The sequence below is a fragment of the Diceros bicornis genome, chromosome 13 (assembly GCF_020826845.1).
Source record: "Diceros bicornis minor isolate mBicDic1 chromosome 13, mDicBic1.mat.cur, whole genome shotgun sequence".
Classification (NCBI taxonomy): domain Eukaryota; kingdom Metazoa; phylum Chordata; class Mammalia; order Perissodactyla; family Rhinocerotidae; genus Diceros; species Diceros bicornis.
In genome coordinates, this window is record NC_080752.1 from 18,381,932 (window position 1) to 18,408,242 (window position 26,311).

Genomic DNA, 26,311 nt, shown 5'->3' on the forward strand with positions numbered 1-26,311 from the left:
ACCCATACAATATAACCTAAAAATGTTTATTATTGCTTATTCAACCATGCTTCTCATATAATTTGACATACCAAATAAGCCTAATTAGTGTAATATCTTTCTTTTTATAAGGTGAGGGAATAAATCTTTAGAGATGTCCCAGATGCCCTTTGGAAAATCCCAAAGTTACATCCAGGTCAAAAAGATGTCATTTAGAATTTGAATATTTTGAGAAGCTTGTCAAAATATCAAAAATTTTGGACACTTGGCCAAATAAGATCATAGATCATTATAAAATAATACTTAAGTATCTATTTGACCAAAGTAACAATAACAGGTTTCAAAGGCAAATACAAAAGGTTACATAGTTGTAAGCAAAACTTAACTCCTTCAATATTAAGAAGACTCAGTTTTATTAAGTAATTAAAGACCCGATAGAAACAACACAAAACATTATTTTGACAAAACACAAAATCTGTTTTCTAGGCATATTGCTTAAAAGTAAAGAGGCTTTCACAATCTATTATCAAGAGCAGACCAATAGCCCAAGAAAATCTTGTCCTTTCAACAGAAAAGAAAGACAATTTTTAATTTTGCATTATCTTATTGTAATATTAAAACTCATTCATTCCAATTTTAGCCAGTCCTGACTGCTCATAAAATTTTTTTTCCAAAATTACTTTCCATAAAACTTCTACAAATTTCTTCTCACATTCAGATTCTGTCCAGTGTTTTTCTTTTTCTCATTCTGAAATAACCAGCCTCTCTTTAGAACAAAATTACTTTCTTTTCCCTCAACAGAATGTATTTCCATTCCTCGTACCTTCTTTTACTGAAACACATCCTACTTTCCTTTCATTCAGAGACGTTTCCGTTTTTGTGTCTAGTATATATATTGTTTTCATTACATATATTAGAATTCTTAACCCTTAGGATCTCCAATTGCTAGTAAAGACTAAGAAGTAAGCAATTGCGGACTGGCAGATTTATAAATACATTTCATAATTTCTAGGAGTAAATGCCCTTTGAATAGTGTGGTCTTTCAATGTGGCACAAGACATGGTTACTAATAGACCCAAATTTATCTTTAGTTTCTTTGCAATAGGAAGCCAAAAGTGAATAAACCTATTTTCAGTAATTAATTTTAGTATTTTATATTGTTTGAAAAATGATTTAGATATTCAATGATTATCCATTAATTTAACTTGGTATAAACTTTGATTTTATTTACGTTTATTTTAATTACTTGCTTTTAGTAATCGTGCTTGGATTTGACATCAATAGCTAACCATCATCTTAAGTTACTTTCTTGCTGACAAATTTTGTAACAGAGACGGCATGAACCTATTTGACTAGTAAACCCAGGCAGAGAACAAAGCTGCACATTTGCATTACACCCAATACTGACAACTCTGAAGACATGCTTGTTCTTTTATTTACACAAACGAACGTAAGCCAGCTTTTATTTAGTAAAGACTAATCTTAGATCACATGAACCTGAAAAGTTGAGTTAGTTTCTATTATATTTCTGCATTGAGGAATACTTAATTTATAAGTGCTTAATTTCAAGCCAATTAAATAGAGCTTTTTACAAATCAATTCTAGCAATACCATCCAAGGTAGAAAAATATCACATCTCTATAACATATACATACATAGACACATAGACAGACATAAACAGAGATCTCATAGCTTTCATTTAAAAAACGTTTAACCATGTCTCAGGTACAAAACTCAAAAAAATAGTTGGATTCAAATTGTATTTCTGCCAGATGGACTAATGTAAGGTTACTTGTTAAGATAGCCAAAGTATTTTACCAAAGATTTTTATTTGCGTGCTATAAGGGTTCTTTTAGAGCTGGTTTTGGAGTCATTTTGCCTATCATCGAAAGTCTAGGGTAATTGCTATTTAGATTTTTTCTTCTAGTTGTTTATTTGCTTCAGTCAAGTTAGAAATAGTAATTAGGGGTTTAGCATTTGAATCCTCAGAGGGTCTGATTTTAAAGGGGCAGGTTTTCACAGAGGGGAAGAGAAGACAGTGTCAGGGTGGAGCCTGGGCACATGATGGCTGCTGGGTGCAAAGTCTGAGACAAAGGACTCTGGGAAGATGAACAAGATGGTGCCTGAGACAAAGAAGGGAAGGGGAACATGAGGCTTCAGAAGCCATTTTGTTCTCCCTCAGTTTTGTAAGTTGTTTTGGCTAATTTAGACAAGGTACCTTGTAGTTAGGAAATTTTAGAGCTTTGTGGGTATCCAGAAGCCTCCAGGTACCAGTGAAAATAGATATACCATTTGTTTTGCTTAATTTTAGAACCACAGCCTTCCAATTTGGTTTTAAGAAAAGCAAGTTTGGGAGATCAAAAGTTCCCCACAACGGCCATTGTAATTCCAGACTGCTTTTGATCTGTTTGGCCCACTTAGTTAAAAATGCACATGTAGAGGGCGCAAAGTTCTTAAACATGACTGAGGCTAGGGTCCCCGAAGGAGGGTTTCCCTCAGAACATTTAAATGATGGGGATCCCATTTCTGAAATTTCCTCTGAAAACTCAAGAAAGTTGCTAGAGTCCTAGCTCTGATCCCTGCAGGAATCTAAAAACAGAAGAAAGTTGCTGGATTCCTAGTCCTGATTCCAAAAGGAATCTGAAAACCAAAGAAAACACCTGGATTTTCAACAAGCTCAAGCCCCAAAAGGAACTGTCCTATCCTCAGAAAACAACAGAGTACTCGCCAAGGACAATGCCTTGAACCCAAGGACAGAGCCTTGAACTAGGAGGATGACGTCCTTCCCCTGAGAGGACAAAGCCTCTCCCAATCCTGAATAAAGCCTGAGACTCAGAACACAAAGGGAGCAGAGCTCAAAATTCAACAGGAAACTCACCAAACCAAAAGCAGGCAGCAACTTACAGAAGAGATGAACGCAAGAGGCTCAGTGTGGGTACCTCACTCGATTGTGGGGGTCACTGTGTCTCTGGGGTTGCCTCCTTTGGATCCCACTTCTGACACCAAATATGTCAACTTAAGAGCAAATTTGCCTGTTATTTTATCCTCAAAATGAGTTTATTTGGGAATAGCTGAAAGAATTGCAATTTGAGATGTTCATGCTATGGCAAACCATAGGCAGATCCAAAAAACAAAGGAGGTGAGCTGCTTTTAAAGAAAAAAAAAAGGGGACTAAGGAGGGGCTGTTCTAAACAAAAGTTCATTGGGGGAAAGCAACAGTTCAGGGTGGCAACAGCTTCTCATTGGCTGAGCTGTGGCATTCTTCATTGACTGGGCTGTTGCCAAGTGGGGAGAGAAATCTTCCTTCAGTAGTAAAGTAGTTTGACTTCCTGTCAGAGATGCAAGCACAGGTCTATTCCTGGTTGGTGTAATTGACAAAGTATGATAGGGCATGAGACCTCCCCCTACAGGCTTTCCCAACTCCAATTTAGTAAAGGTTTCTTTTATTAATTTCACATTTTCAAACTTATTTGGTTCATCTACCCCCAAAAGAATTTTGAAAACTGTGTACTCTAACACACATTTTTAAACTGATGTCTGAAGTTATTTATTTAAAAAGTTTAAATAGCTGCAAAGAAGGTAATTTATGGCAATTTGTAAATACTGAAATTTTGAAATTAAAGGAACAAGTCACTGTTTTAAATGTATCTAGTTGAATTTAAATATCATGGCATTCTGATGCTTACATTTACTTAAAAAACATATGAAAGAGCTCTTCTTAACAATCAGAAATTTTACGTAGTTCCTTTTATTCCTTGAATTCATATTTTCATTCCATTTATCTCCCCTCCAGAATCTTAACTTAATACAGATTATATGATTGAAAGTCTTTTATTGATCGTCATATTCATATCTCTAACAAAAATATGTTTACAAATAGAAATGTAAAGTGTTTTGTTTCCTGTAACCATATGATTCTAAGTATTAAGAAATTCTATCTGAATTGATTTTCCACTATAATTATCAGTAGTACACAATTGATTAAAATAACAAATATATTACGGATTTTTAAAAGTAATTCCTAAACATATAAAGTAAGATTTTATCGGAAATTCATCTCATAATAAGATATATGGAGACTTCCTTTAATTAGTTCTTGTATCCCATTGGTATCTAATATTTATTGCTAGAGTGACACAGGGTTAAACATCAATTCTATTCCTATTTTGCATATTTACAGATGTCAGCACTGAGAGACCTTATTCTCAAAAATAAGTACATGGGGAAAGAGTTTTGTTTTAGAAATGTGACTCATTCTTTGAACTCCTTCTAAGTTATATTCCAAAAACCACATAGTGAACTACTATCAAACATTATTTTTAAAAATAAATCCTCTGATAACTAATAAATCAGGAGCTCAGTTAGGGCATGCTAACAGTGAGATGCCTAGTAGACCATTCAAGCAGAAATGTCAAGGAAATGCATCCTCTGTCTCCTGTAGCAGGAACAGTGGTGACCCAGGCAGGATCAGGATGCGAGAGGTGGCTGCAGAGGCTGACCTTGACCCTGACCCTGACCGTCAGTGGAGTGGAAGAGCACTGCACTAGAGTCAAAAGACTTGGGTTCTAATCATGGGACCAGCCCTGCTGGCAGAGTGAACTTGGACAAGTTCTGAAACCTCTCTGAGCCTCAGTTTCCTCTTCCCCCTTTCATGCAGGTGCACAGAATCTGAACACAGGAGGAACTCTCACCGCAAACAAAACACAGACTTTCGAGTTCTTTAACTTCTTATAAGAGAACAAAATAACAGATCCAGGTGCGGCTGAATCACCAGTCATGCACTCTGAATTTTATTTAATTTATTTTTTTACTTTTAAATGTAGTAAAATACAAACAACATAAAATTTACCATCTTAACCATTTCTAAGTGTACAGTTCAGTAGTGTTAAGTATATTCACAATGTTGTGCAACCAATTGCCAGAACTTTTTCATCTTGCAAAGCTGAAACTCTATACACATGAAACAACTTTCCGTCCCCTCCACCTCCGACTCCCTGGCAACCAGCATTCTACTTTGTGTTTCTATTAGTTTGACTACTCTAGATACCTCATATAAGTGAAATTAAACATATTTGTCTTTTGTGACTGGCTTATTTCATTTAGCATAATGTCCTCAAGTTTCATCCATGTTGTAGCATGTGTCTGAATTTCCTTCCTTGTTAACACTGAATTATATTCCATTGTAGGTATATACCAGCTCTAAACTTTATCTCACACTAAGATAAGATTTTTGTTTGCTCAAAAAATATTTATTGAGCACCAACTCTGTTTGTGTATATATATCTATATATGATGTACAATGTCAGCCAAACAGATATAAAGTTCACAGTCTAGTGTAGATTTAAAGTGGACCCATTCTCCTGTCCCATCTTTTCATTCATCAATCAAGTCTCTGGGTCAGAATATCAAGTTGGCCCCAGTATTCCAATTTGGAGCCCTGAGACTACAGTAGTCCCCCCTTATCTGTGGGGGATGTGCTCCAAGACCCCTAGCTGATGCATAAAATTGTGGATAGTACCGAACCCTATATATACTATGTTTTTTCCTATACATACATACCTAGGATAAAGTTTAATTTATAATTAGGTACAGTAAAAGATTAACAACAACAACAATAATAATAAAATAGAACAATTATAACAATATACTGTATTAGAAGTTATGTGAATGTGGTCTTTCTCTCTCTCTCAAAATATCTTATCGTACTGTACTCACCCTTCTTCTTCTTGTGATGACGTGAGATGATACAATGCCTACGTGATGAGATGAAGTGAGGTGAATGACTTGGGCGTTGTGACATAGCATTAAGCGACTATTGACCTTCTGACGATAGGTCAGAAGGAGGATTATCTGCTTCTGGATTGCAGTTGACCAAGGGTAATTAAAACGTTGGAAAGTGAAATCAGGGATAAGGGGGGACTACTGTATCTAGTTCCATCCTCCACGAATACAGGAAGGATCTCCAGATCTTCCTCACACCAACCCAAACCTCTGATCCACTTTTATTCACTCCCTTATAGTAGCTTCATAGGTGTCTGTATCTCTCATGAGATTATAAACCTGTTTGCGTATAAGATTGAGTTCTGTATCCCCAGCACTTTAACAAGGTACTTGGCACATAGAAATGTTCAAAAATTGTTTTTTAATGTTTACTCCTAAAGTTGGAAAATCCCTTATTTGTTGAAAATTATTCAAATAATTCAAAATAATTTAAAAACTACTGCTTGCCTACTATGTGCCAGGATCCAGTCTAAGAGATGGGACTATTACAAAGAACAAGACAAGCTTGATCCATACTCTCATGACACATTCTGGTTGGGGTGTGGGAGAATCAACAATAAGTGAAAAGTGGTAAGAAAAATATCAGACAGTGATTAGAAATCGGCTGCTAGAGTAGCCAGGGCCTGGGTTTATTCTGATTTATACTGGAGGGTCAGGGAAGTCCTCTCTGCAGAAGCATTGGCTGAGCAGAGATCTGAAAAACAAGAAGAAACCAAGCAGGAGAAGGTCACAGGGAAGGGCATTCCACGCAGAAGGAACAGAGACTGCAGAGGTCCTAAAGCAAGAAAGTTATGTTGAGGCTGGCTAAAGCCATATTATTCCTGTTTTAGAGGTAAGACAACCAAATCTGATTTGTCCACCTCTCACAGAAGTGGTGGCTAGATTGGGAGTTGAGTACAGTCAGAAAGTAAGCATATTTAAGGGATTTGCAGACATTTATCAAAGCAGTTCAATCCTCTAAGCTATAGAAAAGAAATATCCTGCCTGAACTTGATCCAGAATAAGCCCACTCTTCTCATTCTACACTCCCCACTGGGCCATCTGTCTCATCCATGCCTTGTGGCTTTCTCCACCCTTACTGTGTGCAGGGTGTTGACTCATCAAAGTCTACCTCCAGCCCAGATGTCTATTCTGAGCTAGCGATTTGAGCCCCCAACTGGAATGCAAGCTTTATTTTGTTTTGTTCGTTGCTATATTCGGAACCCAAAGCATTGTCTGTCACATAGTAGATAATAAATATTTGTTGAATGAATGAATGAATGAATAACTGAACTACAGACTTATTTATCCAACTATTTCCTGGACGTGTCCGCCTCAACATCCCACAAACACCTGAAGTTCAACATATCCAAAACAGAGCTCCTCATCTCCACTCATCTACCGCTCTCTCCTCCAAACTGCCCTTTCCCCCCTTTCTCTCTCTGTCTCCGAGATCAGTACACACCGCACCCGATGGCCTTTGGACATGGTTGTATGCTCTGTCTGGAACACCATCTCCCTTTTCTTCATCTAGCCAACTCCTACTTGCTTCAAAATTTAGCATTAAGCATCATCTATATAACACATAATAAAATATCTTCCATTTAAGTGCTTGCAGTGAGTCAGGCTTTATGCTAAAAACTCATTTCCTTTAATCATCACAACCATTTTGCATAGGTATGTTATCTACAATGCCCAACTGAAGAAATAGAGGCTCAATTAGCGAGTGGCTTACGTAGTTAAGTGGCAGAGCGGAGGTTTAAACTCAAGTCTACCTGACTCGAAGACACGTTCTTTATCAGCGTGAGTGTGGTTTGCTTCCTCTCTGGTCTTCCTGTCATTTAGATTCCTCTTTTCTGGGTTTCCATAGCCTCCTGGGCTTTCCTTTGTCTTTCTGTTTGTCCATATGTCAGTCTCCCTCGTTAGACTGTAAATTCCTTGAGGGCAGGAGCTACGTCTAACTCTCAGTGTAGGAGCTCCGTGAATGTTCACTGAATAAATGAGGAACGCATACACCAACACTGGTTGTACTCATAACTCAGACCTTGGTTTTCCTTAATTTCCTTTGCTGTCACTGATGATGACTTTATAAGCTTGTCTCCTTGGGGGATCACCACTCATTTCCTCTGCTGTCTTGATTCATGCTGGAGTCCTCCAACTGAGCCGTGGTGACATCATGGTCATAGAACTCCTCTGCCAGTAAAGGTAGACCCCCACACAGCATCCTGTGAAAGAAGACGAAAGAGAAAGATGTCAAGTGGGAGTGCTGGAATAAAGTTTCTGTTTGCCCGCACGTGACAGAGTAACGAGATGAAAGGAAACCCAAAAATAGAAGGCAGAGGCTTAATGGGGTGGAAAGGAGCCCTGTGTGAGGCAGGAACTGGCCTCAAAGGATTAAAAAGAAAATGAAAAGTAAAAACTTGGCACATAAGCTTCAATTGGAATTAAAGCAATCAGGTCCACAAGAATCATTGTCCACTGAGGCTGGCCCATTGATGTCAAAACTCACTCCACCCCCTCCTCCCAACACCCTGAACCCAAGAGCAGACATTTCACTTAGGTACAGCGGATTCCACGGCAGGCACCTTCCATAGGGAGAGTTTCTGACTGAGAGCTGCTTGGACCACATATGCCACAGTTTGGTCACCAAAGTGGCAATTATCCTTTATTTCCTCTCTCCACTGTCACCGCAAACATCACAGCATCTCCACAAATGCCACCTAACGGATTGTGTCACCCACTCAGAAGAGGCAGAGAGAACACGCACATACGTGCATGTACTTGAACATGTACATGCAAGGTTGCCTGCATAACCACAGACACATAATCATGTATTTGCAAATACATATACATACTTGCACATATAATTACACACACACACACACTTCCACATAAATAAATTAAAGGTGGACTCTCTAGTTATCTATTCACTCAAAAAATAATTATCAAGTACCTACTCTGTGCTAGCCACCATGCTCCATCCTAAGGAAAAAATGAAGGCTAAGACACTGTCATTGCCCTCAAGGAATTCACAGTCAATAGTTGAGATAGTTGGACGTATAGTCAATTGCAGAGCAAGAAGACAGTGGAAGGCCAGCAAAGCCATCCAACCAACCTCTGGACTCAGAGTTTTTCCAGTGAAGGTGGAGGCAGATGACTAGGAAGAAGTAGTTACATGTGCAAAAGCAAAGTGGAATGAGTTTGGGAGAATTACAAGCAGTTCAGCATGGCTGAATTTCAGGCGAGAAGGAGAAAGGTAGGTGCATCAAAAGAATTTCCTTTGCTGTCATAGGGCTAGAGAGATAGGCAAGTCCCAGGTCATGGAAGGAATCCTGCAGAGAAACCCCAAATCTAGCAATGGGGCAGACTTAACTAATGTAGAACTACCTCTCCCAGAGAAAACACATAGAAATACTGAATAAAATATGTCAGCTGCCTCTATTAATAAAGTATAACAGTTCCCTGCCTCCATTAATGAATGGACCAGATCAAAAGAAGTTCCACATATCAGAAATGAAAGGAGAGTATAAAAGCAAGGTAATACCTTCAGACAGAAGTTCAAGTTGGAGAGGTATGTGGAGGCCATTCACGCATTCATGTATATCTATCTAGAATGAACTATTTGTTGAACTCCTTCTTTAGAGAATTTAAAAAGAGAATAACATGATTACATTTGCATAGCCCAGGGCCTGTGAGCCCCCTGGGACTCATCCTGGCAGGAACAAACACAAAACTGCTTTCTCAACCAGGGTGCATGGGACTTCCAGAGAAAACACAGCTTATGCTGTACATAAGCTCACAATAAAAAAATCATAAGCCACACAAGCTCACCCTATTTAGTATCCAGAATGAAAATTAAAATCCAAAGAGATTTCACTTATTCATATTTATCAGATTGTTAAAATTATAAGGTCCAGCAATACCAATTGTTGAGGATGGAAATCAATTGGAAATCTCATACACTGCTCTTAGTATAAATTTGATACAACTACTTCTGAGAGCATTTGGGCAATAATGTCTATTAAAGTTGAGATGTATATACTCTACCATCTAGCAATTCCATTTCTTTGTATATTGGGACTAAATCTCTGACTTACTTGAACAAGGAGAAATACCTAAGGGTGTCCATTGCTGCATTATTTGTAACAGTGAAAAACCGGAAACATCCTAAGTGTCCATCAGTTTTATAATAGATTGATAAGGTATGGCTTACCCATACAATGATGTTACAGAGTGGGTAAATGAACATTATAGATCTGTGTGCCATCATGTATAAATTGCAAAAATACAACAGTGAGTGATTAGAGCAGATTATAAAAATACATACTACTTTAGTAATATTTACATATATACATATTTAAAACTCATAAAACCGTTCTCTCTATAGCTCATGGATGCATACATATGTTGGGTCAAGTAAAAATATCTGATTTGAAAGGACACAGCAAAATTCAGGATAATGGTTACCTGGGGGAGAGACTGTGTGGAATGGAGGAACTGGGCTTAAATTGTATCTTAACAGCTTATTTCCTAACAAAAACAATATTTGATGTGGAACAAATAGGGCAATATGCTAATCTGTCGTATGTAAGTGGTAGGTACATGGTTCTTATGTTATTTTTTGTATTATATTAAATTTTTAAAATAAATTGAAATTTAAAAATAAGAATAGAGCCCGCCCGGTGGCTTAGCGGTTAAGTGCAGTTCGGATCCCGGGCGCGCACCGACGCACCGCTTCTCTGTCCACGCTGAGGCCACATCCCACATACAGCAACTACAATGATGTGCAACTATGACATACACCTATCTCCTGGGGCTTTGGGGGAAAAAAGGAGGAGGATTGGCAATAGATGTTAGCTCAGAGCTGGCCCTCCTCAGCAAAAAGAGGAGGATTAGCATGGATGTTAGCTCAGGGCTGATCTTCCTCACAAAAAAAAAAGAATAAATTCCATCTGAAGGATTTTATTCCCTGAGCAAGTGAGTGACAAAGTTAGATTTGTGCTTTGGAAAGCTATCTCTGGCCCCTGTCTTTACGGATTCCTATAAGAAGACAGACGGAGGCAGGGATACCTGGTAAAGAGGCTATTGCTGTAGGCTAGTTGGCCTGGCATAAATTAGTGGTCTAGGAGTAAAGGGAGGGGATGGGTTTGAAAGCTATTTAGGAAGTAAAGTTGCCAATATACTGTCAGTCTTTTTTTTTTTTTTTTTTGTCCCTTTGGTATTTAATTTTTTTTTTTTTTTACAAACTTCTCTTTTCCCCTTTCAATTGAAGTATGACACAGAAATAGACAAGTACATAAATCATAAATACAGTGCTTAATAAATTTTCACAAAATGACCACCGCCCAGATCAAGTCCTCTCCTGGTCAATATGCCTCACAAAGTTTATCACAAATCTCACTTCTATCACCATAGATGAGTTTTGTCTATTTTTTGTAACATTGAACTGAATTTATTGAAATAACAGAGGAATTTAGTTATCACACATAACAAGAACTCCAGATGCAGGTGGTTCCAGAGCTGACCCATCCAGGGCACTGAGTCAACCACTCTGTGAGGTTCTGGCCTTTTCCTGGGGCTGGCAAGGTGGCTGCCACAGCCCCAAACATCATACCCTCACAGCACAATGTCGAAGGAAGGAAGCAGCAATAACCAGGCTAACAAGACACCTCCTCAAGTACTTTCCTGTTTTCTCAGTACATAGACCATGATCAGCTGCAAGGAGGCTGGGAAAGCCAGTGACCCTCTTTCTTAGACTCTGCGATGGAAGGTGGGTAAAGAAAAAGAAGGCTGGGTGTCATTATGAGAGTCAAATAATTTCCTTGGTTTCCTATCAGGCCAATTCAATGCTAGGAATCAAGTGGTACAAATATTTATTTTGGTTCAAGTGTCCTTTTCTGACTAAGCTATAAACATTGCTCTGGCATTTTCTATTCTTATTGAGCTTCCTGAAGTATTGTTTTTGTTTGTTTTGGGTTTTTTTTTCCAGTTATAATGAAATATAATTGACATACAGCATTGTGTAAGTTTAAGGTGTACAGCATAATGATTTGACTTACATATATCATGAAATGATTATCACAGTAAGTTTAGTTAATATCCATCATTTCATATAGATACAAAAAAAGGAAGAAAAAAATATTTTTTTCCTTGTGATGAGAACTCTTAGGATTTACTCTCTTAACAACTTTCAAATATACCATACAGCAGTGTTAACTATAGGCATCATGTTGTACATTACACACCTTGTACTTATTTATCTTATAATGTAAGTTTATACCTTTTTTTTTAATTTTTTTTTTTTTTCTTGTGAGGAAGATCAGCCCTGAGCAAACATCCATGCCAATCCTCCTCTTTTTGCTCAGGAAGACTAGCCCTGGGCTAACATCTGTGCCCATCTTCCTCCACTTTATATAGGCCGCCGCCACAGCATGGCCTGACAAGCAGTGCATCAGTGTGCACCGGGGATCCGAACCCTGGGCCACCAGCAGCGGGGCACGCGCACTTGACCACTATGCCATGGGGCCGGCCCTGGAAGTTTATACCTTTCAACCACCTTCATCCAATTCCCCCTTCCCCTACCCGCTCCCCAACCTCTGGTAACAACAAATCAGATCTCTTTTTCTATGACTTTTGTTTTTTTTTTCTATATTCCACATATAAGTGAGGTCATACAGTATTTGTCTGTCTCTGTCTGCCTTATTTCACTTAGCATAATGCCCTCAAGGTCCATCCATGTTGTCGCAAATGGCAGAATTTTCTCCTTTTTTATGGCTGGATAATATTCTGTTGTATACATATACCACATCTTCTTTATCCATCCATCCACTGATGGACACTTAAGTTGTTTCCATGTCTTGGCTGTTGTGAATAACGCTGCTATGAACATGGAAGTGCGGATGTTTCTTTGACATAGTGTTTTTGTTTCCTTCAGATATATTCTCAGAAGTAGGATTGCTGGATCATATGGTAGTCCTATTTTTAATTTTTTGAGGAACCTCCATACTGTTTTCCACAGTGGCTGTACCAGTTTACAATCACACCAACAGTGCACAAAGGTTCCCTTTACTCCATATCCTCACCAGCATTTGTTATTTCTTGTCTTTTTGGTGATAGCCATTCTAACAGGCATGAGGTGATATCTCACTGTGGTTTTGATTTCATTTCCCTAATGATTAGTGAAGTTGAGCATCTTTTTACATACCAGTTAGCCATTATATATCTTCTTGGGAAAAATATTTATTCAGGTTCTTTGTCCATTTTTTAATTGGATTTTTGATTTTTTGCTATTGACTTTTGTGAGTTCTTTATATATTTTGGATATTAACTCCTTATCAGATACATGCTTTGCAAATATTTTTCCTATTCTGTAGGTTGTCTTTTCATTTTGTTGATTTTTTCTTTTGCCGTGATTTTTCCTGTTTTGAACTTCATAAAAATGAACTCACACAGTATGTACTCTGCTGTGCCTAGTTTCATTCACTCAATATTCTTCCTGTGAAATTCACTCATGTTGTCGTGCATGGCAGGCGTTTGTTTATCTTCACTGCTGAATGATATTCCTCACGTGAATATTTAATTCCACTATTTAATTATCGCTCAGTTGTTGATGGGGATTTGGGTTATTTCCAGTCTTGGATAGTGCTGCCATGAGCATTCTTGCACATGCCTATTGGTGAGCTATACACATCCTTCTGTTGGGTGTATATTTAGGAGTGGAATTTCTGGGGGATAGAGTACACATATTATCGGCTTTAGCAGATACTGCCAAAGTTTTCCAAAATGGTTGTACCAAGTTATATCCCCACAAGAATGAGAATCAGTTGTTTCACATCTTCACCAATATTTTGTACTATCAGGTTTTTTGGTTTTTTTTTTAAGTTAGACAAAGATGTCACAGTATGTAGTGATATCTCATTGTGATTTTAATTTGCATTTCCCCATGACGAATAAAGTTGAGCATGCTTTTATGTGCCATTTGTATATCCTCTGTTATGAAGTTTTAAAAATGGGTTGTCTCTCCTTTTCCTATTCATTATTATTTACAAACTGTTTTGGTATCAAAAGAAAACTACAGGGCCGGCCCCGTGGCTTAGCGGTTAAGTGCGTGCGCTCCGCTGCTGGCGACCAGGGTTTGGATCCCGGGCGTGCACAGACGCACCGCTTCTCTGGCCATGCTGAAGCCGCGTCCCGCATACAGAAACTAGAAGGATGTGCAGCTATGACATACAACTATCTACTGGGCCTTTGGGGGAAAAATACATAAATAAATAAAATCTTTAAAAAAAAAAAAAAGAAAACTACAGGGGCCAGCCTGGTGGCATAGTGGTTAAGATCGCGCATTCCACTTCAGCAGCCCGGGGTTCACCGGTTCGGATCCTGGGTGCAGACCTACTCACTGCTCATCAAGCCATGCTGAGGTGGCGTCCCACATAGAAGAACTACAACTCTACAACTATGACACACAACTATGTACTGGGGCTTTGGGGAGAAAAAAGAAAAAGAGGAAGATTGGCAACAGATGTTAGCACAAAAAGAAAAAAGAGAAAACTAACAAAGCCTCTCTGATGCTTAACACTTGTCTCTGACATCTGGGGCCATTCCTTCCACGCCTTCTTTTAGAAGAAGTGTGGAGAATCTGAAGGTGACCGTGTGCACTCAAGAGTTTTTGAAAACTGCAAAGGTCTGTTAAAGACACAAGCATCCTCATAGGAATGGTTCATGCAGAAGCTGGCATTCTTTTTCGTGGCAGATCTTCTAGAAGGGCTGCTCACACAGGAGCAGAGAGGGTCCACGTGGAAGACTTCTAAGTCTTTCTGACTCATTCCGTTTGCGCTCTCACAGCTCCTCATATACATCCCTCCTCCTCTTCTCACACTACCGTAATTATTTATTTACTCATTTGTCTCTTACCCTAGACCTACACCTTTAGAGCTCTTCTCATTCATTTTGTTGGTGCAGAGGAGTGGTATAAACAGGCTTTGGCCCTAGGGAGAGTCCTCCTGCTGAAATCTCTCATGGCTTCCTGTACTCTTTCTTTATAACATTCATCTTAGTTCTTAAGTACATAATTGTGTGAACATTTGATTTTTTGCATTTTCCTCTAGCCTCTAAGCCCCTTGAAGCGGAGATCCCATCCCTTTTACCCACTATCCTACCTCGTGTGTTTACCAGAGCCTGGAACATAGTAGGTAATTAAGACCAGTCAACAAATAACTGATACAGTTTGGATCTGAATCCCAGAGCTACCCAACCTATGGAATGGCTCCACTTTCCATAAGTCCTCATGAAAAGGGGTTATTTCTTCTCGAGACTGGTTTCTTCTGTCAAACACCATTAGAAAGGTATAATGGAGACTGGGGGACTAGTAGTGTTGGGTCTCATGGGGTTTGGTCTCACCAGTTCCTCCACTAACTGGCTGTGTGCTCCCTGCCTCCCCCCAGCAAGTTATTTTATCTGGACCTTTGTTTCACTAGATTTGATGGGAAAATTTAGACTCTGGCCTTAAGGATCACCTTAGCTGCATCCTGGAGCCCAAAGTTACATTTCCACTTAAAAATACTGAGAAAGAGCTGAGCCAGTACAGGGGCCCGAGTGGGGCTTGCCTTGTCTAGCTGTGAAGAGCAGGCTGACCTTGGCAGGAAAGGAAGCCACGAGGCATGTGAGTTTACTCCCAGGCCCTGAAACCAAATGGAGTTTGCTTGGCTGGATTTTGAAATTGTTTGGGACTGATGACTCCTTTTTTCCTTTCGTTTTCTCTTTTGAACAAGAGTAACTGTTATTCTATGCCTGTCTTATCATTGAATTTTGGGAGCAGATAACTTGTTTCTTGACTTTATAGGTTCACAGATGGAAAGCAATTGTGCCACAGGATGGGTTAAAATCAAAACCTCATCCTTACCTGATTTAGATGATGTAGTTTGGATGATGAGATTTGGGACTTTTGAGTTGATAAAATTTAAATGGGATTTTGAATTTTGAGTTGATGCTGTAACATGTTGAGATTTTGGGGGGTGTTGGGACAGGGTGAATGTATTTTGCATGTGGGATGGATGTGAATCTTTGGGGGCCAGAGGGTGAACTGTGGTAGACAGGTTAATGGCCCCCTCAGAGATGTCCATCTCCTAATCCCTGGCACCTGTGAATATGTTATGTGACAGGGCTAAGGAGAATTAAGGTAGCAGATGGAATTAAGGTTGCTAATCAACTGATCTTTACATAGCTGGATTATCCTGGATTACCCAAGTGGGCCCCGTATGATCACAAAGGCCCTAAATGTGGAAGGGGTAGCAGAAGAGGAGAAGCAGAGACATGGCAGAGTGAGGACCAGGCCCAATGTCATTGGTTTTGAAGGAGGAAAAGAGCCAGAAACCAAGGAATGCAGATGGCCTCTAGAAGCTGGAAAAGCCAGGAAACAGCTTCTCCCCTAGAGCCTCTAGAACTGTAAGATAATAAATTTGTGTTGTTTTAACCCACCAAGTTTGTGATAATTTGTTTCAGCAGCAATAGGAAACGAATACAAGTCCTGGCCTGCAATTTTCTCTTCTAGGATCTTAAACAAGTCATTTCATCTTTGCATTCATTAGACTCCCTTATTTCTCAAAATAAGAACTGCTGTAAGGATCAAAGTGACAAACAGGTAGAAGTGCCAGGCATGTAGGTGGCTCAACAAATGTGAATTTCCAGCTTTCCCTCTTCTTCCAGGTCGAGGACACACAGGGAAGGAAAGCAGGGGCCACATGCCATTCTCAGTGCACACCCTCCGGGGCAGCCCCTTCCTTTGATGTAGGCTGGTACAGGCCTCCCTCAGTGAACTCCCCAAGCTCACCTTATCTCCAGCACTGCTCCTTATCTGCCTTTGGGGGACCCCTAGCTCCTCCCTCCCTGATGAAAACCCCTTTAGAATACAAAAACTCTTTAGAAGAGCCTGAGATGAGAGAAGGCCCAGGGCCTCACTCTGCAAACAGGCTTTCAGAGATGAAAGAACAGCATAGATGTCATATCTATCCACTGGACACCATATTTCCCCCTGAAACAATCAGGAGCTGGTGCCCCGAGGGGGAGGCAAGCCCATTCAGAGAGCACAGCCTGCGGTCCCCCTCGTCCTACCCCATACCCAAGAAAACAGCTATCAAGTATTCCAGGCTTCCAATTCCGTAATTAGTTGTGTTATGAGCTTTTATTTAAAAAGCACATTTAATACAAGTATAGTTTCGCAGATACAAGTTTTCACTTTGTATTCTACAAAAGTCTTCGAATATTATTCTCTTTACAAAATGGAACCTTATAAAAATACTGACAATTTAATGTTTTTATACAGTTTTCTCTAGTTGCAGTTATTTCTTTCACTGTAAAACAATGTCTAGCACAGAACTACGATATTTTAGTTGATATTTAAAAAAAATTAACTCGATGCTTTTTTAAGCAGCTAATGTAAATAACACAGGTCGAGACACAGTTTATAATCATAGTGGATACAGCTAAAATTGTTTCAGAAATAATATTTTACATAGTTAACTTTTAATGTTTTATACATTATTTATATAATATTTATATATAAAAATCATAGCTTGCTATAAGTTGAAATGAAAGGACGGCTTCTGTAATAAGGATGTGCATGTGGTTGATCCATGTGGTTACATTTAGCCCTGTAAAGGGTTTGCACCCACGATCTGAAAGCATTTCTTCCCCCTTTCCTCAAAAATTCAGTAGAAGGGGTCCCTGTCTACTGCCTAGAGTGGGACCTTGCTTGGAAGAACACTTACGAATAGAGGATGAGGAACACTCTCCACGGAGATTTAGCCCACGTGTTCTGCCCAGCAGAACCTACCAAGAGCTGCCCTAGAGATCAACCCCAAGACAATAGTGCTTCACATGGCTTAGCAAGAGTGACTCCCGCAGAGACCCTCATCAGCTCCGCTCTCTAGAAGGGCAGCCTCTCAGGCGTGAGACCGTCTGCTACTCCGGCTCATTCTGACTTGGTGCAGCCAAAAGGTTGGCTCATTTTTCATTCTTGCCCCTCTCACTTCCCTATCTCTTGCACGAAGGCTGCTGTCCATCAGCCAGTGGCAGAGCACACATTTGCTCGTCTCCGGACTCCCACAGGAAATCCTGGTGGGCATACAGCAAGGACCTCAAGAGAGAAAGCAGTGACCGAAGCTAACCGTTACCAAGAGCGTGCGGTGCCCGGTGATTGATGTACACAGCATTAGCATCCTGCACCTGACGTGTCAACGTCACAGGACGATGTGTCAAAAGAAGACAAATGAGGGCCTGTACCCTCGATCTCTTCTGAAATTGTGCTATTTGTGAAGTTCACTCATCCACAAAGAGTCTCCTAATCACTAAAGTGAGCGACTGTGGCTGCTGTGGCCTATGGGTCGGGGAAGTGAGTGATAAGGCCTTAGGACTGGGAAGTTGGATTCAGGATCTGATCACTTGACTGAGCAAACTTGCTCCTTCCTTATATTAAAAACAAACAAACAAACAAAAAAACCCGAAAAAACTTCCTGAACCAAAGTCACAGTGGAAAGTGGAGTGGTGTGGACAGAGAGACACAAGAGGGGAGCCCCCCGATGGCTATTTTCTTGATTCAGTGCTATTTCTGGCATTGTGTGCTACAATGTGAATTTGAGCTCCTCTCACAGGCCTGGGTTTCCCAGGTCACAAAGGTGACCGGCAGACTCTACTGAAATCGTTTTAGTGTTTGTTCCAGAACAAGCCGTGTTCACTAGAACATGAACACTTAAACCAATTGCACATCCAGGATTCCGGCACTTGTGGTTAGTTTGCTGTTGTTTCCACATAGGTGAACGCTACCTATTTTGGAAGGCCACAAAGTAAGACTTTTTTTTTCCTTTTTTTAAATCAGTCGGGCAAAAAGTTTTTCCCTACATTCTACTGTCTGATGAGATTGGAGAGCAGCAAGAACTTGCTGTCAGCAGTCATTTTACAAAAACAGCTCAGGAGGTGCGTGGCACCTACACCATGTTGTGGTGATTGTTCCTGTCAATAATGTCCACAGGTGAAAGGATTTCCTTCCTGATAGTAGGGGGAGGCAGGGAGAGTGTTGTCTTGGTCTTGAAGAGGTCGGACACGAAGAAAACCTAGAAGCACAAATCAGAGATCCGAATCAGTAACTGACATGTGGGGTCCGGGGCAGGCAAAGTCAAAGGGAAGGGCATAGAGGCATGGACTTTAGGAAAAGCGGCCCCAAACTACAGATCTTTGAATAGGGAGGGACAACAGAGGTCACATAATCCAAGTCTTATTGTACAGATGGGGAAACTGAGGCCCAGAGAAGGGCAGCGACATGCCCCAGGTTGCTCAGCTGTGCTAGAAGTAGAACTCAGTTCTGTGGACTCTCAGTCCAGTGCTCCATGTCTGCAACCCCCACTTCCTTATTTCTCAAAGCAAATGAATAGCAATGAAAGATAAGTTCCTAAACAAAGGGAGCAAGTCATAATTAGTCACAGTCATTAATCCACCAGACTTTCCCTTTCCTCACAAAGGCATCTAGGGTGTAACCAACAAGATCAGCCAGTACGAATTCCTATCAGTAGGAGCTGGAGTAAGGAAGCAGTTGTGAACACTTTTTCCTGAAAGCCCAGTAATATCAACAATTTGATGGGGGTCAAGAAGCCAGGGTCTCGTTGCTGAGGGAGTCAGCGGCTAACCCGGAGGAGAGGTCAATGAAAACTCTCCTATCGCTCATTCCCAGCGTCCTTCCTCCTGAGCATGTGAGCTCACCGAGCCTTTCTTAGAGTCATTGAGAAACATTTACTGAACAGCCTCTTGCAAGGGTGTAAGGATGGCTTAGGCATAGTTCCTGTCTCAATCAGCTTATGATGAAAGATTCAAGAACTTAATGAGTTACTGGAGTAAGAAAAATTTATGCTTTGCAGTAGATGGCAAAATAAATACACAGATATTCATTTGAGCCATTTAGCAATGGGAGTTGGTATTAAGTAACCATAAGCGGCACCTATCAGTCATGTAATTTAATAGGAAACACATGGCTGGGTTTTGAAATGGGGAATAAAACACTTTCCAAGTTCCTCTGCCTAACGGCTTTCTGGACTGAAGTCTTTGTCCTCAGATGGTAATGTACTTACTACTAATGACGGCCCTGTGACTTCATGCTGGACACATTATAAGCAAGAAAATGAAGTTCTTAATAAGACAGCACCCACACTAAGGCTCTAGCAGCCGGGCCCTGGCCATCACAGGGACTTGGGTCATTTGTTGAACCAACCACCACAATGTCCCTTTTGTAGTAAAACAGCAATCAACGAAGCGCTACAAAAATCACAGCAAGAGGCTGGCAAGGCTAGTAACCCCAGGAGAACTGGGTGGCTAACAGACAGAAGTGAAAGAGAGAGACTTACTCGTCACCATAAAACCCCTTAACCTTCTGAATTTTGTACCCATTACATATATTACCTACTCAAACATTTAATTATTATTTTTTGTAAAAAAATAAGAAAAGAAGGCTAGGCTATTTCTATGCCATTACAAGAAAGTAAAATATTAGCCAAGAAATGTAACATTTTGGGCCGGCCCCGTGGCTTAGCAGTTAAGTGCGCGCGCTCCGCTGCTGGCAGCCCGGGTTCGGATCCCGGGCGCGCACTGATGCACCGCTTCTCCGGCCATGCTGAGGCCGCGTCCCACATACAGCAACTAGAAGGATGTGCAGCTATGACATACAACTATCTACTGGGGCTTTGAGGGGAAAATAAATAAATAAATAAAATCTTTAAAAAAAAAAAAAAGAAATGTAACATTTTAATCCATTTACAGTCTGAGTGCTATTGAATGTACCATTTTGCAAAGAAAAAAATTAAGCCTTTTGTCACTTTCTTTTTGAAGGAGGTATGAGCAGTGAGAGCTGCACAGAAAGTTCATCTCCTAGCCAGGGCCAAACCTGAGAACCAGGGAAGAAAAGGTCTGTACCCAACCCTGCCAGGAGATTCTAGGCTCCCCTGCTGGGAACCCTTTACAAGAGTTCAGGAAGGGGTTTTCAAGTGCCACCCAGTATAAGGAAATACCAACGAACATGACTCAGGTTAAACGTGGAGATTATTAAACTTTTCAACCCTTCTCTGATAGGTGCAGAGCCAATGTCCTCATCTCTACCTGGAAATTACCTTCCCTTCCTCCTTCACCTTGTCTCCGAGGAAGAGATTTCAAAAAATCCCTCCAGTGCTGGCTCTCAATTCCACTTCTTCCAGCCAAGCAGGTAGCTCCACCAAATAAGCACTTCTAACTGCTTTCATTTCTTAGAGATCCTTCTCCTAGCCTCCACTCCATGTGCTGACGGCAAATAAAGCACGCGACAGACCCCCAGACCTAAACAAGCGTCCCTCCTTTCAATCTACTGGCTCATCTCCCAATTTAATTTTCTGAGCTCCTATTTACTACATATTAGGGTTTCCGTAACTGCAAGATAGGAATGACATGAAGGTTAAAAGCAACAACGTACTTGAGAAGTCCTAAACCTATATAGGTACATAGTTCAGTGAAAGGCAGTCCTTTCTCTAATGCTCTGAGCACCAAAGTAATGGCTGGGCCTAGAGTTAGCCATGCTCTGTCATGTCTCCAAAACTCTGCTCATCAGCCTCTCTTCTCAGATGGGAAGCTTCCCGAAGATGGAGCCCTGGCCCTGATCATCCTATTTTACCCACGGCTCTTAGCACTGAGCCTTGCACACACCAGGGGCTCAATAAATGTTTGTTGTTGCATTTCTAAACTCCTCTCTACTGGAAGCAAGCATTCTGGCCTCGGATCTTATCGGCACATACAACTCCTCCAGACTTCAGGGGAACCACATACTCACACACCACATACACACAGCCAGGCGGTAAGATGAAAAGTTGAGTCAGGTCCAGCAGAATCCCCCTTTAAGCTGTATTTCGCTCTCAGCGTGGCTTGAGGTTACACAAACACTTTTTTGGGAGCATGAAACACGATCCCGTCAAGACTCACACAGGGCTCAGTCTTCCTAATGCTTGAACAGCAGAACACAACAAGGACTAGGAAAAGTGAAGGCTTCTTGGCTTGGAGCAGTTCCATTTGCTGCAGAAGATGATCTCCAGCCAGAAAGAAAACCCAGAGGCCCAGGCTGGGAAGGGTCTATACAAATTAGGTAGCTATCTTAGGTCTATGGAACCAACCCACTCCCAGCCCACAGTCCCACTCCACAGACCTTCTCTGCTACATGAAAGAACTCACTGGACAATAAATACAGGCTCAGCTTAGGGTATAAAACCCTAAGCACCAAGAGTTCTAAGTTACACTGCCCCGAGCATTTGCTTTCAATTCTATTTTTCCAATTCTTTGCATTTTATAAATTGCTTTTATGAAAAACGCAATCAGTAGACACTCACTGAACATCCGCTCTGCACCAAGCCCTGAGATTATAAAGATAAATATATATGAGATAGAATCCTTTGCCCTTCAAGAGCTCATAGGCCAATGAAGGAGAGATTAGGGTAAATAAATAATACAACACAGTGTTTTAAGGATTATGATAGAGGGAAGCCAGGGTGTTAAAGACACACAGAGAATGTGGCATGTAACCCAGACTGAAGGGAGGGGAGAGGTTTCCCCCAAAGAAGGTATACTTGAGCTTAGCTTTGAAGGATCGATAGGAGTTAGCCAAGCGGTGAACGCTGTTCTAGGCAAAGGGCGCAGCGCATGGAAAGGCACGGGAGGGAGAGAGGACAGCACGTTCAGGAGCTGCAGGAAGCTCAGTATGGCCAAGGCAAGTGGTCAATCGGGCTGAGAGGAGACAGCCAGATCTTGAGAAGCCTCCTAGGACACGTTAAGGAATTTGGACCTTTTCGTCTTGGCCCCAGGAGCCATTGTCAAGGATGAAGCAGGGAAGCAGCATGGTGGGAAGACTCCTATTAAGATCAGGATGGTATCTAAGACGGAGAAGCAGTCAGAGAGGGTGCCGAGCCTGAAAGCAGGGGCACCAGTCAGGACATTACTGCAGACTCTAAGGGAGGATGAGTCCTAACTAAATCCTTGCAGTGAAGTCAAAAAAAAGAAGAGAGGGATTTTTGAAATGTTGAGGACGGAACTGCAGTTGTAAAGGCGATGTGTATGTGTGTGGGGGGATACGTGTGCGGGGGGGGGAGGGATGCTTCTCTTTCTAGTTCTCTTTTCAATTCTAGAAAGTTTTGCCCTTGTTCCCATCAGAATTCTTCAAGTTTGGGTCACTATGCTAGGGAAAAAAATTATAGCTCTGCTTTCCTCTGCCTTCTAACATTTTGGCTCCTTCTGATACTGTCCTGGGGAAGTGGTTTCGACCTCCTCCTGAGTCAGGATGGAGGCTATTCTGTGACCCGAGGGAGTAAGATGATCTGATTTACCCAAATACTCAAGACAATGTAGCCTTCCTTCAGGAGCAAGACTCCACGTTGCCTCCACAAGAGGCAACAAAGTGGCTCCATCCCGGAGGAATCCCACCCACTGTGACAAGGAGGTAAGGCATGTACAGGGAGTCTCCTTACACATGACGACTATCATCGTGTCACCGTCTCCCACCCCCGCCCAGCACACATAGCACTGGTACCCAGCTTCGCACTTCAGAGTAGGACAGACTTGTCTTCAAATCCAAGTTTAACCATTTTCCGAAAAATACCTAAATGGTGATACATTACCTACCTGAGAGGGTTACTCTAAGGATTACAGGATGTAATGAAGGCACAAGCGTGGCACAGTTAATAAACGGGGGCTATTATCACTGGGTCGTGTGTTCAGTGCCTACCTACACAACGTCACTCCTATGCCCCTGCCCCTTGTATGGAAAGGGAAGAAAGAAGAGAAGGAACAAGAAAAAAGGAAAAGGAGAGAGGGAAAAACAGAAATGATTGAGAATATGAACGAACACGTGAAAGCCTGTACAGCTTCGAGCCGGACATGGAGACCAGGCGTGGATGGAGTTTTCCACAGGGCAATTAAGATCTGCTCTCAGAGTCCTACAATTTCTGGGGCTATGAGTCAGCACAATCAAAAAGGAAGATGCTTCTGATGTCTTCTCGCCAGCACTGACCAGCTCCGGAGATGCCAGCCCCCAGAGCAAACAAGCCCAGCCCTGCCCGGGTGCTGCCCGGCTGGAGCTCACCAAAAACCAAGCTGGTCAGAAACAAGAAGTCTGGTCAGTGGCCAGGTCTCCACTCCCACTGCTGCGAATGGCCGAGTCAGCAAATTCTGAGGGTCGTTTTGTTAAGGGCAGATTATGACAACAAAATTGTCCTTTTAATGTTTCTGGAGTCCTGAGTAGTTCAACTCCTAAGAATGTGTAAGTGAACTCCTTGAAGATAGGAATCACATCCTTATACATCAGGATTTTTGTGAGTCCCCATTGAACTCAGATGCCAACAGAGCAGATAGGTATAAACGCAGAAGAATTTTAGAATCCTAGAACCAAAAGAAAACTGAGAGTTGTCTATTCCAGTATTTCTCAAAGTGTAGTGCTCAGATCATCTATTTCAGAATCAGCTGGGCACCTCTTGAAAAAGCAGCTTCCTGGGCCCACTTCAGACCTAGTGAAGTGTGGCCTGAAATCTGCATTTTAACAAACCCACTGGCGTTTGTTATGCAGACAAAAGTTAGGAGAACCATGAGTGGACAGACTATGGAAATGAACAGATGGGCTCAAATCCTAGCTCAGCCATTTAATGGCTATGGATCTTAGCTTGAAGTCATTTTGAGAGCAGTTCCTTCATTTGCACACTGGGCATCATGATACCTTCCTTGACCTCCCTTACCTTCCCTCAGTGGTACCCATTCCGAACTTTTAATGACTTTAGCACTAGGCCACAGGCTTTAGTGCATAATGCTTCAAATGCTGTGTCATGTTTCCCCTTCAGACTGTGAACTCCTTACTCAAGGGAATGAACTGTGCTTTGAGCCCAGCCCTCAACCAATCTAGACCACCCCCCTGTGAGGACAGAGACCACGGTACATACACCCCGAGCCCTGGGCCTTGGGATTTCCTTTTGACTTCCTGCTGTATCACAATGAACAATCTCATAGATGAAGGAGTAATTTTCTTTGGAGGAGACGCCTTGGGACCCGGCTCACCCTCACGCCATAAGTATAGAAAGTGTCGTCTAAAGAAAAGGCATCTTTGATAGCTCTGTCTTTTGACTAAATGGGAATTACATGATTACAATCACTACTTTTTGACCTCAATAAAGGGTCTGCAGTGGCTTTTGGTGCTGGGAATTTGCCAGCGTCTGTATTGAGTGATTTCCCAGTGAATCTGAGAGGGAACATGATGATGGGGCGGATAAAGAGTGTAGCACTAAGAGTCAGGTAGCAGGATCTAGTCCCAAAATTGCTATTGCTGTGTGACGCAGGCTAAGTCACACCCTTGTCTAGGCTTGAATTTATACAAAATGAAGAGGTTTATAATTTCAGATGATGGACCTGCCCTGTATTTGTGTGCAAAGGTTACTGCAAAACATACCTTCCCACAGTTACTGTAAGGCTTAAATGGAAGAATTTATGTGAAAATACTTTGTACCTATAGAGACATTCAAATCCTACCTTAGTTACTGTCGTTCATGATCATCACTGCTCCTGAGGGACGTGAAGGAAGTCAGTCCCTCAATAAGAAGGAGGAGCGTTCCGAGCAGCAGAGGAGAGAAGGTTACTGGCAATTCTGAAGGAGAACAGGCATCTGTGCCCTGCCAAGGAGCCTTATAGGAAGGCACCTCCAGGTTATCACCAAGGAGGCTTTCTGGTTAGGAGGACGCAGAGGGCTGACAGCTCTGTCACAGGTGCTGGATCCAGCAGGAGCTGGAGTTCAGGAACATGGTACCCAAGGATGAGAGAGGCTGGACAATGGCAGGGGCCCCTACTCCCAGAAATCCTACATTTTGAAGCCAAAAAGGAGAAGAGGGCTACTATTTATTGAGCTCGCCTCCCCCCATTATCCCACAAGTTCCCTCATCTGAATCGCTAGGGTCAGGAGACCTACCATGTTCTCATCCATCTCCATGTCTTGGTGTTATTCCTTCTGCATGAAATGCCCTTCCTTATCTCTTGTATCTCATGGAAAACATCTACTCATCTTTCAAGAATCACCTCCAGGAATTCTTTCTTGCCTTCCAATACCCTCAGGAAGAATGTACTATCCCCTCTTGCACCTGCACAGTCTCCAGGAGCGGACCCCATCCCAGCAGCTGCCCTCTTCTATCACACTTATTTGTTTCCATGTCTGTCCCCACTACACGTATCTTTCAAACTGCATGTCACAAGTCATTAGTAAGTTATAAAATCAATTTACTGGGTGGTGACCACCAGCATTTTTAAAAGTTAAATAAAAAATATTAGAATGTATCACACAGTAAGATTAAGTCTTATTTTGTGAAATATTTCAGTTACGTATGGGTGCCTCTATTGGGTTACAGTGTAAAATGTATTTCTTATTATGGATCGTAGTCAAGTCTTGGAAAGCTACTGCACTCTAGCCTCTTTAAGGATCAACGCTTTTTAGCTCCGAATCTTTAAAACAAAGCACAGTACTAAACATATAATACACAGTCAATGTGTTGCA

The 26,311-nt window shown here is 41.4% G+C and overlaps 1 protein-coding gene across 4 annotated transcripts in view; it reads right to left on the reverse strand.

The window, feature by feature from the left end:
- Positions 1 to 3,875: 3,875 nt before the first annotated feature.
- The window catches only part of PLPP3 (phospholipid phosphatase 3), a 99,057-nt gene continuing 76,621 nt past the window's right edge, over positions 3,876 to 26,311 (reverse strand). For 2 of the 4 annotated variants that reach the window (XM_058552524.1, XM_058552523.1), the window contains one exon: positions 16,900 to 18,845. In XM_058552524.1, coding sequence (XP_058408507.1) covers positions 18,720 to 18,845 — 126 coding nt within the window. In that variant the 3' untranslated portion in view covers positions 16,900 to 18,719. Of the gene's footprint in view, positions 7,965 to 16,899; positions 18,846 to 26,311 lie in introns of those variants that run through there. The other 2 variants (XM_058552525.1, XR_009221823.1) reach the window with 2 other exon arrangements.